The 19,720-nt window shown below is 44.5% G+C and overlaps 1 protein-coding gene across 1 annotated transcript in view; it reads right to left on the bottom strand.

The window, feature by feature from the left end:
* Nucleotides 1-2,277: 2,277 nt before the first annotated feature.
* GDPD4 (glycerophosphodiester phosphodiesterase domain containing 4) overlaps nucleotides 2,278-19,720 on the bottom strand; it is a 47,055-nt gene continuing 29,612 nt past the window's right edge. The window contains exons 5-16 of the mRNA XM_085300538.1: nucleotides 18,462-18,521; nucleotides 16,771-16,869; nucleotides 13,914-14,007; nucleotides 11,626-11,771; nucleotides 11,173-11,255; nucleotides 10,178-10,328; nucleotides 9,488-9,712; nucleotides 8,414-8,571; nucleotides 7,010-7,157; nucleotides 5,969-6,051; nucleotides 4,415-4,497; nucleotides 2,278-3,447 (exon numbers count right to left, since the gene is read on the bottom strand). Of these exons, the coding sequence (XP_085156664.1) occupies nucleotides 3,416-3,447; nucleotides 4,415-4,497; nucleotides 5,969-6,051; nucleotides 7,010-7,157; nucleotides 8,414-8,571; nucleotides 9,488-9,712; nucleotides 10,178-10,328; nucleotides 11,173-11,255; nucleotides 11,626-11,771; nucleotides 13,914-14,007; nucleotides 16,771-16,869; nucleotides 18,462-18,521 (1,362 nt within the window). The 3' untranslated portion in view covers nucleotides 2,278-3,415. The remainder of the gene's footprint in view (nucleotides 3,448-4,414; nucleotides 4,498-5,968; nucleotides 6,052-7,009; nucleotides 7,158-8,413; nucleotides 8,572-9,487; nucleotides 9,713-10,177; nucleotides 10,329-11,172; nucleotides 11,256-11,625; nucleotides 11,772-13,913; nucleotides 14,008-16,770; nucleotides 16,870-18,461; nucleotides 18,522-19,720) is intronic.

Below are 19,720 nucleotides of genomic sequence, written 5' to 3'. Positions count from 1 at the left end.
TTTTTCATCTTTGGTTTGCCATACTAATATGGTTGTCCAGTCCTCTACCTGGCACCACACAGTGCAGACAAGCCACCACCACAACAGAGATGGTTGTGGTCCCGCTGTGGGGCCCATCAGCACAGAGAAAGCKAAAACCATGCTGTGGCTGGGGGAAAGCAGAGAAAGGAGTGCAGGTGCCTCTCTGAAATCCCGAGGCCCAAAGGAGCACGTGCCTGGGAACGTGGCTTCGGCAGAGATAAGTGTCCACCAGGGTTTGGTGCTGGTTTCACTAATGCTGAGCAGCTCTCAGTAGGCATGGGAGAGCTCTCTTGGTCCGATGAACTGGGCTGAGCTCAGCTACCTTCACAAAAGTCAGTATTGCCAGGTGTTGTATGCTGTCCTGTTGAACTCCAGTGAGCCTCACCCTGGCACTGAGCTGTTTCCTGCTGGTCTCCTGGTTTTCTCAGCCACAAATAGGCTGTTTGCGTGACCTTCCCATTGACAGAGAGCCATCAGAGAGGCTTGGTTCCCAAATGCCATGGCGTGCCAGGTAGCATTAGCATCTGCCTGCCAGAGCGTGAGGATCACAGCATCCAGCTGGGACACAGAAGCAACTCTGGACCTTGGCCGTTCCACCAAAGGAAATGAGATGCTGCACGGAGACATCCACAAGCCAACAGGGCTTCCAGGAGGTCTCCTTCCTCTACTTTCCCCCTGTCCAGGTTGCTGTGGTGAAGGGAGTGTGGTTACACTGGCCAAGTCTCACAGGAGTGATGAGCTGCCTCCCCAACACACATCTCTGATGCTACTCTCCCCTCCCCAGCTGCAGTGGTCCAGCTATCCCAGGGATCTCCCCCCACTACACATGCTCACATCACCCACCACCACCACTGGAGCCTCCTTTAGTCTCCCACCATTCCTGCTTCCCACAGCATACTCAGTAGATGATGCAGCATAGCAATGTTTTCAAGCGCTATCTCAGGCCAGCTTTCTCCAACATCCTCCTCCCTCTACTCACAGCTCTGTGGGCCTCCCATGCACCCCACCACACTCCAAACCRTCAGGGTTTCAGAGGGTGCTGGGACTCTGTGTGCGTGTGCGYGTGTGTCATACCRTCTGTGTAATAGCATCTGCTGGCCTGTTTATATTCATAMCAAACAATGTAACATGAAAGCATATGTCCAAGTGAAATACTCTAATTAAAAAGCATAAAGTGGCTTGCAGGAGGCTGTTCTCCAGTGCTCAGTTGTGTTAGTGACTCCACAGGGAGAGGCAGGCTTAGGAGTCTAACGTCCTCAATAGGGAGAGGATTTCTTCTTGCACAGGTGGAAATGCTGGTAAGAATGCCAACAATGGGGAGCAAATTATCAGAGTACTTGGACTGGAAATGAAGTAGTATCTGAGTTCTGGGGCAAAAAAACACTGGAGATGGGGGAGTCATCACTGCTTGTGCTGTAAGGCAAGGGCTGGTTACTCTGTGATGATTGATTTTGAGCTCAGTCACTGGACGTAGGAAGTATTAGGTGAAAAGTTTGTGTGGGAGAGTCAGACTACCTGCCACACACATGGAGTTGCTAGATCTTGCTACCTAAAAAGCAACAAAAATAGTAGCTTTACCAGAGAATGCAGCTGAGGATGGGGAAGCTGAGCACAGTGAGCATCATGGCCAAGCAGCAGCTAGACATGTGGACAAAGGTGCTCGTGGTGGACTTTTCCTAATAAGTGTCAAAAACAGTGAYCACAGGAACACAGCCTAGCTCATTCAGGTCCATCCCCCAGGCTGGGGACACCATGGCACACTCTGCGGCTCAGCCTATACGCTCTTCCTTTCCTATTTCTGCTGTTTAAGTGCCTTCACATGGGTRGTACCAACAATATCTACAAACTTGTAGGGGAGACAGGGTGTGCAGAGAGCATTAACATCTCCCTATGCTTCATAAACTCAGAGTTGCTCTACACCAATCTGCCAGTCCTTTTGCACTTTTCCAATGAGAYTGCTGTCTTTTTGCATGTCTAGCCCTTGAMGATAAAAAGACCTTTATGTCCATATGACCTTTATCTCAGCAAAAAATACTCCAAAACTGCCAATTCAGAAAGGTTTGAACTCTCTACAGCGCCTCTCAGCACAGTTAACTCTGATACTTCCCTGACAAAAATTCACTTGTAGTAGGTTTATTTGGCAGAAGTGCACAGCCACGTGAGGCTTATGTATGAACAAATAGCTATGGCCTGATTCAAGTCAAGACTATTATTTTCTTCCCCTTTCCCAGTGGGATAGAATGAGAGCAAAACAGAGTAGGAGAGCTAAAATGTATTTAAAATAGCATTGCAGGTTACAAAAATGTCTTCTTTTTGTCTGTTCAAGTAGAAATTTATGGCTTAAACCTGAGAGATGCTTGCATCTCCCTTGCAGAACAGGGCAGAGTTGTGCGTAGACCCTCCTCCTCATGTGTGCCAACAGCCACTGGCAGTAATGAAAAACAGAATAAATGCCAGGATACAAAGCAAGTATAAAGATCTTCCCAAGGGAAAAGCAAACAGGACATTTGGTGGGACCAGGTCACATATACCACAAACCCACTGAAGAAAGATGTTATGCTCCTGGTCATAGTCCCAATAGTTGCACCGCCAAGGCACCAAAACATCCTTTAGCACCTTTGGAAATAAACAACCTTTCCCACAACCAAGAACGGGAGGGGACTGTCCCAGTAGGGCTAGTGGTAGGCTTCCCCTGCCTGCATTATGGAGAGGTGCAGATCCTGATAAACCAGCCACCAGCACTCGACCATCGCGGTGGGGTTGGTACACACTTGGGGCTGGAGGAAACCTGCCAGTAGGGAGGGAGTGTATAGAGCAGAGGAAGTCAGTCTTGACCGGAGAAACACTGGCAGCTGAAGGCAAGCAGGACTGGAGGACGCTCAGGTGTTTGCAGTGTGCGCAAAACAAAGACGCACTAACAGGTTTAGTGCATAACAGGAGAGACATCTGGATTGTTGCCCTATGGGATCCTCCAACGCTCTGAGATGAAGGTGGTCATTCCCATGTGGCTACTGCCAAGGGGATTGAAATACCTTGTCATGGTACTCAGCTTCTTCACAGCTGCAACCCCTACGCCCTGGTCAATCCCTGCCAGGCAGGGGATTACAAGGAAAGCTGTAGACAAGCAGGACAGGGCCAGCAAGGGCAGTGCTCATCTCTACCAGGATCACAGAGGCAAACAGCTTCTCTTCACCAGACATTTCTGAACCCATTCCCTGGCCAGCTCCTCCCCCCCCCCCGATGCCTTTGCCTGCATTTTGCTGTCCTGTGGCTCGCACCCCCATGCAGTGGCTGATAACAGGTTGGCATTTTCACTGCAGGAAGGGGCATCAGGGGTGGCTCTGCTCTCCAGTCATCGGTGAGATAGCAGGTCTCTTTCTCCTTCCTGCCTCTGTCAGGCCACGACTGTAGGCATGTCGTTGAGCTCTGGAAAAGGGGACACACAGTGAGCTACAGAAATGCTTGCAGCTATTCTGCCAGCAGGTATGGGCAGAGTCAAAAATGCAAGCAGTTCAGGCCAGGTCACCTTGTCTGGATGATAGCTCCCCTGCCGTGGCGGTCTGTAGTGTGAGCCATTAGGCTGTAAAGCTGAAACATGGGGGGTGTCTCAGACAGATCCACCCTGCCTTACAGATCTGAGAGCACTCAGTGCCTCTGGAGTGTCTCTTCACAGAATTGCAGAGAAATGCATGTTGGAGGAGACATCTGGAGGTCTCTGGTTCAAGTTTTACTTGAAGCAGGGCCAATTAGATCAGACCAATTTGTCCAGGACAGTTCGAGTATCTCCAGGGATGGATAATCACTACCAGTCTGAGTCCCTGTTCCAGTGTTTGACCACCATCACAGCAAAGATTTTTCTCCCCCTTGATATCTAGTCAGAATTTCCCATGTTACAACTTGTGCCATTGCCTCTCACATGTTCATTCTTGCATTTTCAAGCAGAGTCTAGCTCCATCTCCTCTATACCCTCCCATTAAGTGTTTGCAGATAGCAGTAAGATCCCCCTTGGCCTTGGCCTCTCCTGCTGCATAACCCCCGCTCTCAGCCTCTCTCATACATCCCCTGCTCAAGCCCCAGCCAACTTGGTGGCTCTGCTGGGCTCACTCCCAGCTGTCACTATCTGTCTAGTAATGGGGAGACAAAACTGGATGCAGTGCCCAGATGTGGCCTCACCAGTGCTGAACAAAGGGGAGGAATTGCTTCCCTGGACCTGCTGGCTGCACTTTTGTTTAGACAGCTCAGGATGTGGCTGGCCTTCACCACTGCAAGGGCATGCTGCTGACTCACGGCCATCTCATCCTCCAAGACCCTGGCATCCTTTCCTTCAGAGCTGCTCCCTCGTGGAGACAGCAGCACAGAAGATGAGGCTCCCAGCTCCCCTTGCCCAACTCACCTGTCCTGAACTTGTTGTAGGTGCCACTCTCCAGCATCGTGCCACTGTCGTGGGTGCAGCAGGAGAAACTCCTCTCTCGCCACCTGCGCAGGGCAAAACGTCTGGGTCAGGTCATTGCTTGATGTGGGTTCTCCTTGCAGCTCCTTGGCACTCTGGTCACTCATCTTCTACTTTGTCAGAGCCAAGAACTGCCCTCATATATTTAGGATTTGTTCAAATCCCTATGGTGAAGGAACCCTCGTCCATGACTGTGATGTCTATGTGTCCACACGGCACAGGTAAAACAGCATTTTGAAGGCAACTTCGTGACTGAGCCCTGTTTTTTATGAGAATTTTATGTGCTTAGAAGCCCCAGACTTGTTCACAGCCACTGGTTCCTAAGCAGCCAGGGAAATTTTAGAATTGTGATTTTGGTGCATTTGTAAATCTGAAAAACAAGACCATTCAGGGATCTTAGGCATTGCTGATGGCACTTGACTCATTATACAGGCTAGGAGTGCCCTTGTTGCAGCATAAGCCAAGAAAAGATTAAGTGGCTGCAGCAATGTCTGCAGGGTCCTGGGAAATGTGCACACTGCCTCTCCTTTCCCCAGGAAAGCTTCCAGAGACAGCACAGCACAACACGGCAAGGAGGACAAGGCAACACATGAACAAGAGCCAGGAGAAGACGGACAGGGGAAGGTCTAGCAGTGGTGGTGATTCAAAGCAGGCAGGGAAGGGTGGCTACAACCACATCCTCAATCTGCAGCCTTGAAAGCAAGATCAAAGTTGCTGAAGCAGAACCTGGGGAAGGACGGCTTAGAGCAGAGTGAGAGAGCAAGGAAGGGAAAGAGTAACTCAGTCTTGCAAAGGGAAAAGCCTAGGTGCCCAGCAAACTTGCCTGTACAGCTATCAGTTCATCACCTGGCTGTGCTGTAACCTGTTCATCTGTCCATCCTCCCAGGGCAAAAATAGAGATGTTCCCCTTTTCCATGCCAAAGCAAAGCACTGTCTGTCTTGTCCAGCTCTGTCAGAGCCTGTCTTGTGAACCTATTTTCCAATATATAAAATGGAGGCAATGTCTTTGACACAATGACAGAAATTGTGTTGTCTGTGAGATGTTCAGACTTTCAATTTGCATCTGGGAGGATGCATTTCCTCAGCGGCTCTGATACAGGCAGACACAGAGGCATGTGGTGCTCAAACTTTATCAACGAGAGCTTTTCTCCTAAGTAAATCTAATGCAAGAGCGTTTGTGTATTCTATATAGTAAGAACAGAAAAATCAGTTCTTCCCTCAGTTCATCATCTTTGATAATTGGTTTTGGCTGCTACCCTGAACATCAGGTCTCCACTGAATCTTTGGGGTATATGATGCCCAAGTTGCCAAAGAAAAAGGAAATATAAGAACAGGAGAAGTGAAGGGATCTTTGCAGCCTTTCTTCTAATTCCTGAAGGGAAAAGAGATGTCCTCAAAGGTACTTCTAACCCTTCAGATCACCTGAAAGCATCCCTCCATTCCTCTGCTTGGGGCAACAGAATAGGCTAGAACAGCCATTAGCAGTTCAGTATTTACCAATGCAGAGCAAAGATGAGTGAGATGAGGAGCACGGAGGTCACATCTGTCAGGATCCACATGATGTTGTACTGCTGCGGAGTCTGCAAGAGAATAACAAATGATGTGTCCAACACCAAGGACCTATCCCAAATCAGAATAAGGCTGCTGGCCGGCAGGTGGCAAAGAAGATTGGACTACATCGTAACGAATATAACAGGGACCTCTTGTTTGTATAGGTAGACCCTATAGCTATCTCTTCTTCTCTCCAAGGTTAAAATCAACTAGTGGCTTCTCCTTGCAAAACTGTACTTCACTGACCACCACAGAAGGCTGGGGTAGCTCCTGCTTTAAGCCTAAAAACATCTGAAGATTCACCCTTAGACTAGACCTCCATCCATTCTCAGAATTGACTTAAAATATATAGTTTTTCACTTAGATGAGAAAAAGGAAGCATTGTAAAATCCTCTTCAAGAATGCAAAACCAGCTACACAAAGCAGTTACCCTTGCAGGGACTCTGGTGGAATCAATGCTCCAGGTGTCCCTTAGCCCTTCAGGTTGTCCAAGGAAGAGTAGGGAACAGATAAATTATTCAGCCAAGGCAGGGTTGTTTCTATGGTTGTTTCCTTTGGGCTTGAGGCACCAGACCAAGCTTGAGAAGGCATGGGAGGCCCCAGAAAGGAAGGAACTTCTGAGATCAACAAGCTTCAAAAGCTTGGGAATGGAAATCCTCACATAGCAGCCACATGTGCCTCGGAGGCCCCTTCCTTTTCCCCACGGAAGTCTCAATATGACTTTTTTGCCCTCATCTCAAGGTGTAAGTCTCTAAGTCCTACCAAATAGAATGCTTCTCCCTGGGCCAACAGGAAAAAGGAGACAGGGTGGTAAAATCTGGAATGGCTCACAGGAGCCCGGTAAGCTAGGGTTGAGCTTAAATCCTTTTCCATCCAGAGAAGCATCTCCTTTATCAATGCATGAACTGACTCATGCTCTCCAATTATAACTATGAACATCTCACCCCTACTTCGTACCCCTGGGAATAAGGGAGGACTTTTGCTTACCATGAGGAAGAGTGGCTGGCTGAGGTTCTTCAGCATGTGGACAGCATTCGTGGTCACAGAGTGAGCCCCAGAGCACCACGCCAGGGAGAAGAGCCATGGCTCATTGACCACATAGAGGTTAGTGGTGATGTTCACCTCAGCATATTTCCTTTGAAAGAATAAGAGGTATTTACCTTTGTTAAGAAAAGAAAGGAGGCAAGTATTTCCTCTGGGCTGATTCAAGGGAAATGACAATTCTCTGTAGGAAAGAGCTGTCTTAGGAATCAGAGAAGAGGAAGACAAGAAGGCCAACTAGCCAGTACTTCATCATTAATGATTAGCCAACATGGCATACCTAGTCACCTGGACGCAGTTGCGATTAATACAGCTAAAAGTCAAAAAGTTGCTTATCCCTCTGCCACGTAAACCACTGTAATGATGTGTTTGTAATTTCCTAACAATGTGTTTAAACTCACCTCAAAGCGGCTATTCACCACTATTACACTTGCAACATTAAGATCATTTGTCAAACTCTTATGAGCTATTGAACTTTAATATGAAGTGAGACCATTCTCTGAATATTGCTGAAGAAATGTCATCAGTATCAGCTTTTGTAAAGTTACCTAGGATCTCCCCTAGATAAATCTACCTAGAATCATAGAATGTTACATTCTGGAAAAATTATCATTAAGAAAACATCAACTTTATAGGCATCTAAAGTTATAAATGTTTGCATTCTTTCTCTCTCCTTTTTATTAGATTTAAATGCCCTTGCACATGGGAAAGTGCAAAAGTCCATTTACAAAGGGAGAGCTAGTCAGGCAAGATAGTTTCTTTCATGGAAGAGAACCATTTTGGAAACCACTCTAATAATTGTGAATCCATCCATTGGAGAGCAGATATTTTCAGTGTATCACAAGCAACAGAACAGTAGCAGCAACAGAGACAAGAACTCCAAAACACCAGCTACAAGAGGGTGATGGTCTCTCACCAAAGCATTAAACACTCACACTGACGTTTGTGGAGGAGCCACAGGAGGTTAGAGAGTTCTTCATTCTCCATGGTTAAGTACTTGCTGGTATTGGGGATGAATTGTCCATCTTTGGCTTCAGTGTAATACAAGGAATTGTGATACTTGGATTCTTTTACCCAGAAGATCCTTAGATCCTGGCAGAATAATTAAAACAATGTGCCCTTGGTGAGGGGGAGCACATTGCAATTACATCTGCCACCTCTTGGCCACACACAGATTCAACAGTAGGAGTGAACTAGAGTCCTTCACTTCCAAAAAGCTATAGGAAAAGTTCTTCCCAAAATGTTATAGATCCTGGAGCCGGCCACTGGAGGGAGACATTGCCACACATAAGGCAAGTGTACTCCAGATATAGTCCATCGACCGTACTTGAGGTTGAAATTGCAACCTACCGAATATCTTCACTGGACATTTCAGTGTAGGCCAGATTGAGTTTGACAATATTATCCATCAGCAGGTCTTCAACTGGGGCCTTACTGCCCATTGTCTGCTGAAACCCAGGAGCAACAGACTGAACAAAGGACCTCATATCATTCTCCAGCCATAGGACCTGCAGGCAACAAGAGCAGTGAATTCACAATAGTTACTAATATACTCTGCCTTTTACAACTCTGATAATGATAAGGTCTTGTAGGCTTAGTACAGTCTGTCAAATGTCACATGTCTTACAATGATCAAAACATATTTAGACCCTGGGATAAAACTTGCAAGTTATTTTCATCAAGAAATAAGTATTCACTGTTCCTTGCTTATCAGTCTGGTATCGGTAAGAAAGAGCTTTACGCAGCCACACAAAAGATGCTGAGTTCCTGTAAGAGAAGGCTGCTCTTCTGTTTAATAGGAAAGGCAGCACAGAATAGTTAAAGACTCTGGTTCCCAGGATGGGAGAGGAGATCCTTAGTGGACACAGATCAGGATAATTCCCCTGACACCAGTGGGTATATACACTCATCCACATAAATTTAGGATCCACCAAAAGCAGAGTTGTCTGGGGAAGGAGGAAGGTAATAGGAGGCCTCCAGCTCCAAGTATTCCAATTTAAGATAAGGCTTCCACTGTAATACATAAAATAAGGATGGTTGGCAGAGAGCAGGCTCTCAGATATTACAGTGTTGAAAGGATGCAGTTTGGTGGCTAAAGCATCAGCTACACTGTCCAATTTCCCTGGACTGCTGTAGGGTTACACCATTTTATACCTGCTAAGGAACTGATACTAGGAGTGTATTCCAAATGATGCCTTTTAAATGAAGCTGTTCGAAGAGGAATCACACAAGAAGAAGGATGATATTTGAATGTGGCCTGTAAAGAAACCATCTTTACAATGGACTGTGCCCATAAGAAGCCTTCCCAATGAACGAGTGAAATGCAATGGGTTGTATTCCATACTGGTGAAGTCAGGCAGGGTATGACCTCAAAGTCTCAGTTCAGAAAAGAAAAAAGGACATGCAGGAGTGAGACCATCCTACCAGATGGGGTTTAATCCCCGATTCGTTGAGGATGACTTCCAGGGTTCTGTTGATCCACGAATTCCTATAAGGATGTTTCTCTGGAGGGCGGTAGAGATCAAATATCACAAGTTTATTCTGACTGTCTGCGAGGCGCAAGAAATTACTTAGCTTGTAAATTGACTGATTCATTGCCTGGTTTCGATCTGCCCTTGACAGTGAGCCCATGCATGAAAATGGTTTGTCCTAGAAATAAATAAATACAAAAGGAAATCAATTAGTCAGTCACATCCGAGGGAGTCAGCTGCAACAACTCATACAAGGAAAAAGTCTGGCATAAACCTGACAGTGCTTTGGGGATCTAAACTGTGTAGCTCACAGCTAGCTCCACTATGCCTCACTCTCCCAACGTCTTGGCTGTGGCTGTTATACACAGCAACTTGCACAAGCAGTTATTGCCTTCCTTCTCCAGTCCATCAGTTCTTCTACTGCTATGATAAGGAGCCACAAGGACATCCAACAACCAAATATGATGTGTGTCTCGGACCTAAAAGCCAACTGAACAAAGCAAAGAGACCTCAGCTGAAGGATTTCTATTGACTTCTTTGAGCTTTGGCTCAACTGGTAATTCCTGTCTTAATATTAACTCTAATAAGCAGTAGCAGGTAGCAGTTCTTCAACAGTCAGTTGATAGTCCTTGACAGCACTCACCTTAAGAAACCACATTCCAGCGTTCAGCTCCTTCAGAGTGTCCCAGGAGAACAACGCTGCATTTTGAGCAGTCTCATTGGGGTAGACCTCCCCAATGTTGGTTGTCCTCCTCAAGGTGCTGTCATGCATGAGGAAGGGAACCCCATCATAGCTGTTGGAGAGCAAGGGGCCAGGTCACATGGGGCGTGGCTCTGTTCATAGCATAAGCAGACTCAAGCCAGGTCTGAACCACCTGTGGACTGCTGTGAGTGCAGCTCTACATGCTTCGTCAGAGCTGAGGGTGGGTTAGGGAAGGTGGCTGAGACTCAGGACAATTTCATACATAACATAACAAGGGCAACATAACAAGTGAGTTATTTCTAGCTTATATAAATAATACTGAGTGATCTTGGAGAAGTCAAGCCTCTCTATGCCTCAGTCTCCTCATGGGCAAAATTGAGATGGAGACATTTATGACTCCCACCACTAAAAAAGATTAATATTAACTCTATGTCAGTAGAGCATCTAAACATAAGTATTTTCTTCACTCAAGTCCTAACTTCACTCTGTCACACTGCTACTGAAATATCAATTAAAAACTGTTCACCCTACCCAGCATGTTAACAGTTCGTGGCAATGGGTCCCATTCACAAGGTCAATTAAAGGTCTAATAATTAGGACAAAGCTGTCATAGGTCTGTACAAAATTTCCAGGCTTTTTCTAGGCCTAATCCAACCTTCACTGAGGTCTGGAAGCAGAATGGGGTTGAGGCTTGTTTTTATACCCTGCAAAGTGTTTAAAATGCATTGCACAAAAAAGGATTGTTAAATTAACAGTTCCAAACTTACTGACCTTCCTGAGAACAGTCRTGCCCTACAGCTTGTATCACCAGGCACTAACTGAGGGATCTTGTCACAGCTTTTAGTAAAACCCAATTGCCCAGAATTGCACAACTCCAAAAGGAAGTCTTAGAAGCAGCAGCTTATACTCTGTGAGATGCAATGTTTTCTTCTTACCTAATGGTGACATCTGTTTCAAGACCATCTCCACCATGTTCAATGGTCTTCTGAAATGACATCTCAGTGTTTTCTGGTGCCAGCTGGGAAGAAAATGGCCCATAAGAAGGTTATTTTCATACACACTGAAGAATTCTTTACTTTATATCTCTTTTTAACACCTCTGGTTTCCATTAATGGACCATTATCTTGTTAAAGTGTATTGTGTTCTGCAAAAGAAAGCCTTTGTTTTTTTTCCACCTTTGCCACTATACCTATCTTGTGCCTCCAGAGCAGTGGCGTCTTTGCTAGCAAATCCATGCAGTTATCCCTTTGGCATACAATTCCAAAATGAAATGCATTCCCTCCACCCCCACAGATTCCTTCCATAACTCTTGGAAGAAAAGAAGATGGTGATGACAGTAAAAATATACAGGATGAAGGAATGATGTAAAATATCTTCTCTGAACCTACCATTGGTGCTCCGCGGTGTCCAATGAGGGCTGGCTTTGGTCCAAGTGTCCCCACCTCTCTGATACAAGGTGAGTACATCCCCAGAGGTATCAAGAAAAGAAAGAGAAGGATAGCCAGGTATGGACCAACAATTATCACCTGAACAACTGCAAGAATTTGAAGGAGGAAGGCTAGAGTTAATCCATGTAGTAATAGATGGGTTTGCTTTGCAGGTTGACTTTTAATACAGCCCTCTAGTTAAATAGTTGTTGGACTCTGTCCCATCCCTTGCCCATCCCTCCTTCCCCTAACTTTCACATTCACTCCACCCATGCAATCCAGGAAAATACACTATTCAGAGCAAGGATCTGGGATGCCTAGGCTAGAAATGCATATTTCATGCTGCAGTTACATCTCAGTGTGACTTAGMGCAAGACAAAGACTTAATTTATTTTTCTTTAGATGAGGTACAGTGAAATTTCCCATATGGAGGAATAATCCTCAACAAAGAGATGCTTTTATTTCTTACTTAGATAAGCACAAGTAATATTTTGAAATTTCAATCACAGTGAAGAAGAGGAAAAACTTTTCTCCTTCAACAATCTTCTGTGCCCTTAGGGTAAAGCTTCCTCAGTTCTTTGAGATTGCTATCAGTGACCTTCTGTATGCCATGTAAGTGGGYTCTCCTGCTACAGACCCTGATTGCATGGGCATTGCATTTCAGAAACCTGCCAATCTGTTATCTAGGGCCTTCCTGGGAGCCTGGTGACACATTACTCAAGAACGYCAGTGAGCAACTTTTACCTCAGAGAACAAAATAGTTCCTCTGAGAAGTGAGTACCTTTGGCCAACGTTTCTTTCTTGGATGGGTACCACCACCTAACTGCACATTACACGAGTGACTCTGCATGAATTGGGGTTTACACCAAGCTGATGTATTGATCTGAGTGTCCATTAGCCACTGAGGGTAATGTCTCAGGTCCCAGCAGGACATCACCATCTCCATCCCCAGCTGCAGCAGATGCAGGGAAATCCTAGACAGGAAACAAACTGCTCCACCAGCCCATTCTGTATGAGAGTATAATTTTGAAYATATGGAGAAACTGAGGCAGTGTTGGAGTCAGGCACCTGGTCCTGCRCTTACACTACTATATCACACTTCTCAGAGCTAGAAAGGCACTCACCAGGGGATTAGACCAGAAAAGGAAAACTAATGTCCCTTACCAACTGATCAAAAAGCACTTTCCCCTGTTTCAGTTGGCCTCTCCTGAGATCCACATGTCTGAAGTGGTGTGACTGAATTAGAGAACCCTTTTGAGAAAATGAAGTTGAGTATTGCAAGAAAGAGTCAGCCAAAAGAGCTGCCACTGATTGCTTTCTCCTGCAGGATTTCCATGCAGGTCTCAGAACACAGSGACTTCTGCTGATCTCCTCAGGCATGCAAAATTGTACTTCGTCTTTCAGTTAYGATCTAAATTCTATTCGTCTGATGCACTGAGGATAATACTGAAGAGCAAAAGGGATCCAGTCTGTAGAAATCCATGTAGTTATTTTTGCAATTAGGTGTGCATGGATGGAAAGCTTCATAAAGTCCAGCTTAGATCTAAGCTCATGGCCTAGGTTTTCTGTAGCACAGCAGAGAGACAGGCACTGTCAGAAGGCTAGRATGAGCTACCTCCTGGAAGTCCCTGTCTCCCTGTTTTGATTAAGCATGTTTGCTGGGCTGTCTGTGCAGTCAACAGGGGCAAGCAGTCAYAACACCTACTCTGGGCATCAAAAGTGAGAACTGCCAGTTTTGCTTCAATAGCTAGGGGAGTATTTGCTGTAGGCCCTCCAGTTCTGCCAGTCTGAATGGTAAAACATGCTGACTCTGGTTACAGAACCATCACCTCTCAGTGTCTAAAGCAGGGTCTATATGGTATATAAAATGTCACGGTCTATTCTACAGCTCAGATGCAAATRTGTAGAGCACAGTTCACAGCCATGAAGCCAGATTGTTTTTCCCCTCAAAGCAGGATTGATGAGATTAAACTCCTTCCTGAGAATGATTATCTAGCCTGTGACAATCCTCTAAGCATTCCCAGCTACTGCCCTGGTATAGGCCAAAAYTGTGCAAGGGAGCATGCAAACCAGTATGGAGTCTAGAAAGCCACAGGACAGTGCAYGGCCCCAAGCCCTACCCCTGCTAATTTCCCACAGGATAAAGGCCACCTGCAGCTAGAGTGCAGATGTAAGGTGAAAGGGCTTCTGCATGCTTGGTTTCTCATGCTGACATGAGTCTTATATTATTGGGAGCAGAGCTACTGTACCTTTCTTATCTGTTCTGATGGCATGCAGAGCCACAGGCCAGGACAGGAGGACCATGATGGCTATTGCTCCTATGTGGAGATAGGGAGCTGTGATCTGGCAAGGAGAGAAAAAGATTTCAGTCAAAGGATGAAGTGTGGAGACAGGCAGAAACAAGCCCCAACATGGCTGCAACTTTCCACAGAGAGGGGCTACTGCTGCAGATACCAGCAGCTCACGCCTCTCATGAACCCAGGCTAAGGAGCAGCCCTCATTTTGGTATGCAGCTCTCCTTTCTCCTAAGTCAGTCAAAGCAGGCAAGGCTGTCCTCTTCCACAAAAGCTCAGTGCACTGTCTCAGAGGAGGACTCTCTCTCTCTCTCTATTACTGCTACATCATAATATGTGAGCCTTTTCCAGAAAATGTCAAATTAATCCAATCTAACCCAGTCCAGTCCAGTCCAATCCAATGCAAACCAGTCCAGTCCAATTCTATCCAATGCAGCTAACAGTCATCTCAATACTACACTGCAACTACATCTTTAAACTGATGTCAACAAACCTGAGTGATAAAATTTTGGTATTTTACACCAGTATAGCACTAATTCATGCAATATAAAAGATCCAGTTAGCCTGGCACATGTCTGATCACAGACTTTATTAGCCTCCTATATATCCTGCAGCATCTAGCCTTCCAAATTAACAATGTATTCCAGACAAATAATTCACCCTCATTTATTTCAGTGAAACACTTGGTCTTAGACCAAAACATAGAGTTCACTTGCATTACAGCTAAYTGCATTTTCTCTCTCTCTCTYTTTTTTTTAATTTCAACTTCAAGTTGGTGGCCTTGTAGATACTTTTCTTGTTTTACTAACAGAAAACAATAGTTTCCTTAATGTTTTCATTACATTACATAATAGCTATTGCTGGATAGATACAGTAGTTGCACTTTATTTCTTTGATCAAACAAAGATCTAAAAATCTAAAGATTAAACAAGATCAATTGAGAACCACTTCTGCACTTTTCATAAATGCACAACTAGAATAGGAAACCTAACAGATAGTTTGATATTATTGAGAGTTTAGCTCTTCATTCAAGTAAGGCTGGTATGACATACTTGATAAAACTTCGGAAATCTTACAGAGAAAGAGATCCATTATTTTTCTTGTGCTCTTCAGAGACCTGTGAATCCAGGTGTAGCTAAAAAATGGGAGTTATTAAATATGTGCCACGGAAAAGAGCTATCCAGATGTCTTTTCTGTAATTTAGTCCATATTCAAAATAACAGCTGACTGCTGAAGAAAGTTGGTGGAGATAGGACATATGTCAGGAGTCCCTGTTATAATATGTGGCTACTCTCCAAGGCAGCCTGTGGAAGGTGTCRGTGCATAATCATTTCCAGATTTGTTTTTAAAGTTTTAGTTTAATTTTAACCCAGATGATTGAACAATGATRCTGGTTATTATTTTTATCTAAATCAGTTTGTCCAACCTGTTGCTTGAAATCTAGAACATTTGACAGAAGTTAATTTGAAGAGGAGGTTCAAAAATGGAATGTTCCTCTCATGGGATACACCAGTATTTCCCAGTTATTTTCCCTTCCARACTGGAACAAGAAAAGGCAGATACCAAACATTTTGCACAGTGCCTGGGCAGCTAGCTGGCTTACAGAAGTTGTTGAGAGATTTTATTGTGCATGATACTGTCTGTCTGATACATGATACCAATATCTTCCAACCAGAAACAGGATTCAGTTATGTAAACAAAGGTGCCATTCAAGATGCCCAGCATATCTGAGATAGCTGCACAGCACTAATGGACATGACACAAGATCTACAAGAGACTTGTGCTCTTTGGGAACAGCAGCAGATGGCCAGGTGAAACATCTCAAAGGACAGGTGCACTAAACAGCACCAATAGGACCCTGACGGCTTTTGTATCTCCTTCTTCCCAACTTCCTCCCCTGGAGTCCTTAAACAGGAGGAGAAGCTTTTATCTTCTTTTTATCTTTGCCAGTGCATGTCCCAAAGTTACTGAACTTTGTAGAGCAGGGARAAGTGTGTGATTATCTGTACCCTACCAACCTACACTGCAGTGACTCTTGGGCTACAAATTGATTCCTCTTCCAGTCCATATGCATTGCTCTCCTGATACTCACAWGCAGTAAGTGAAGATGAGGAGAGATGATGTCTCCAAACAACAACATCTGTAAGACAGCTCTCTGATCATAGGTTGCATACTTCCTTCCCAGTACACATGGGAACCCAGATGGTCAGGTACTGGTGCTCTCCTCTCCACCTTCAGAATTCCTTAAAGTCAAGGAGGCTAGCATATCACCCACTTGGAAGTACTGCATCCCACAGGTTGTCCCATCTGACACTGACATTCTCCATCTGTTGCCTAGGAACAGGTCAATATTGTCCTGTCCACAGGAAGGTAAGCTCTCTGCATTACAGACGGAGAAAAGAAATACTGAAATTTTGCTAATATTAAGGCTACTGAACCATCAGAAACCAAATAGGAAGCAAGACCTTGTTCTAGCAACCCTGCCAGCCCAAGGGGTCTGATTTACCTATCCCAGGCACCTGCAGACAAACAACACACATATGATGTTTTTGCCAAAAGCAAAGGATATGACCTCCCAAAATGAGACCTGTTACATCAAATGGGTAGCTTGAAACCAAACCTCAAGTCTTGCCTTCCATTTTCCCCAATATGAAATGCTAAATCATAAGAAAAGTTTGTGCAGAACTGCACAGTTTGCCAGTAAAAAAAAACACATGAAAAAATCATCCTATCGAAAGTTTTCTACCTATTTTCATAAGATACTTCTATAAACAAATTGTATTTTCCAAGCAGATGTTCTAGCCCTTCTTACCTGGAATGACAGGCGGACAGTTTTCCATTGATCTCCCCACAGCACAGATAATATAAAGAGAGCTGTGACAGAGAAGCTCAGGACAAGAAAAGTCCCAATCTGGAGAGGTAAACAGGAAATAAATCAGCGTCAGCATTTCTGCACAGGGAATGCAATGCATTTGGCCAGCAGATAGGATTGGGATGCATGAGCTATGCCAGCTCAGAGACAGAGCTAGAGGGAATAAAAACAGACCAAGAGTGCTATTGATTGGATTTTCTCTGCAGTAAGACTGATTTTAAGAGTTGGGTGGCTAGGCAAAATCATCCTTCAAGGTTCCCTCCACAATCACCGGAGAAAGAGACACACTCTCTCTCTCTCCCCCCACCTCTATCCCTCTCCCCCTCTCTCCACCCTTTCATTAACGTAGATGAAGCCTAGATGATCAGCTTACATCAGATTCCTAAATTCTAGGTGGCTAAATTTAGAAGTGGCAAATTCCACCCAAGAAACAACAACACAACTTCCTTATGCTGTAAGTTCATATAAGTCTCTGTTGTGCAACAGACTTTGTCAGCTGCAAACATGCCTATAATTCAGRGATGAGAGCTCACTTTTTAACTGCAAAAGTGAGGAGGTGCTCAGTCAAGTCTTCAACTTCTTGTCTAGTTTGAGAACAAGAGGCAGGCTTATCTTCGTACATCACCTATCTTCCAAGAATCAAATTCAAGTAGAATTTGCAATGACCTGCTGACTATTTTTCAGGGGGATCCTACAGATCAACACCTTAATAATCAGTCTTTAATCTCTTCCATCAAAGGATGCAGTCTCATTTTTTTCCACAAATAGCTCTACCTAAAACTCACCTTTCTGGCTCTTCCAGGAGCCAATTTGCAGTAGTAARGATGACTGTTATCATTATTTAAATGAAGAAATGGATGATCAAGTATCTGCATATTCAGCTATTCTTTTATCACTGTAAGATTTACAGTCATGCTACAAGAGTTCTCACATAAACTGCACAGCTAAAGGCTGATTTTTTAAATACCTCACATAACTTGCAAGAATTTCTTACACAAGGTGACTCTAAGATGTTACTTTGCAGCAACGGTTCCCTAAGGATTTGTTTCTCAATCTTCAAAATCCCAGGTGGCATTTCCCACACCATCCAAAAGGCATATGACACCAGGATGCCTTGGAAAGGCCAGATTTCTGTTCTGCAGAGGCAGCCACTTTGTTTACAGCTGCTGGAGCCTGCTTCAGAGCAGAGACTTACACTGTGCCTCCCAAGGAAAGTTTGCTTTTACAGCATACTACTTATAGGTTAGCATAAGTCACCTACATGTTACCACAAGTAGAATGTCAAATATAGATAGCCTCATCTGAATGAGTCACTGCAAGCTCCTTTTAGAGTCAGTGGGGAAAAAAGGTACTTCAGATGTGACTCATCTCSTCTTAATTTAGTTGTCTGCAACCATCTGAATGAACTGCATCCTCAGAGGCTCTGTTTTCCTCCACCACCTGTACAGGAAGGCTGGGCTGATTAACTCAGATGGAGACATCATTCTCATCTAAAGTCTCCTAAGGTTAACTCCTTCCCTCTATTCCTTTCCCCCTACAGTCTAAGCTGCTTTTCCATGTAGAGAAATGCCACAGACGCAACTGGTTTGAAGTATAGGTTAGGGTTAACACAATATTCTGATTCTCCTTACCTTGTGACTCCAGTGCAGGTACAGCTGCTGACCTTCTGCAAGCAAACACATCGCTAGGACCTGGGAAACCAAGAAGATGTGGTTTGTATCCTTACAGAACGATAAAATGCATTTGGTGAAGTATATCTGGAATTATTTTTGTATTGGAAAGTCATGTTACACCAGGACTTTCTGCACAATGCCATCGCTGTTAGTAAGATTGATGTATGGAGAGAACTGGTGGGTGTTTTGGTAAYGAAAATACGCTCCTGAAATGGTCAAGCACATATCAAGATCACTCTGAAGGACCACAGCCTTCCACACCTAGCAGATAATTGGGCATTTTGGTCAATTCTGATTGCTCTTCTTTCTCTGAGAAGACAAACTCTGAKAGAGAGAGACTGGCCAGGACCAACTGCTATGACATAAACCAATATAGCACTATCTTTGTCTATTTTCTGTTCATTCATTGTGATTAGAGGCATATCAGTCATGGGACAGAGCTCAGAGAATAAAAGTGTCTCCAAAGAACCATGGAAATATAAAGTAGAGATCAAAAGAAATTGCTTCCACAGTAACTGCAAGAAATGCAAGTGACAGGTATATCTTGGAACACAGAAAACTACCTTGGAGATTCAAAAACCCTAGTTTTGTTGGGTTTGTTTTAATCCTTAGCTCTGGCCCTATGGTAGGCCTGATCCTTTCTCCTTATGTCAAGTGGCAGTCCCTGGGGAATGTAAGGCAGAGCACAGATCCTCATCCCATGTCAGGGGACAACCAGTAGGCCTTGAACACCAGAGTGACACTCCCACAAGTAAAGTACAAGCAAAACCAACCCAGGACTTGCTGGAGACTCTCCAAATTGTCACAGATCTATGAACCAGGAGATGACTTTCAGAAGCACAAGTGTAGAGAAAAGCATCTCTTAGCAGAAATGTGTTCCACTGACAAAGACAATTTAGGATCCAGGTCCCTCCAGACTGTCACAYGGTGGGTTTATATGATAGGATATACAGATTTAGAGCAATAATATAATGRGAAGGGGTTCTGCTCTCCCAAAATCTAACTACAAAGGAACATAAGCTGTTTCTGATGCAGCTACAAGCACACACTCTTTCCATGATGGTGCTGATTTGAAGAGAGATAAGCTCAGCAATGAATACAGATCAGCTTTTAAAGTGCTTCTTGACATGTTAGCCTCCTTTAATTGAATCCTACACTCAGCATATAATGACTAACCATGGGAGCAGTTCACAGAGAATTGAATTACTGCTGAAGAT

This window comes from Rhea americana, unplaced genomic scaffold (genome assembly GCF_003343005.1).
Source record: "Rhea americana isolate MKP2758 unplaced genomic scaffold, rheAme1 scaffold_165, whole genome shotgun sequence".
Classification (NCBI taxonomy): Eukaryota; Metazoa; Chordata; class Aves; order Rheiformes; family Rheidae; genus Rhea; species Rhea americana.
Note: the sequence above shows the minus strand (reverse complement) of the source record. Positions and strands in the feature narration are given on the sequence as shown.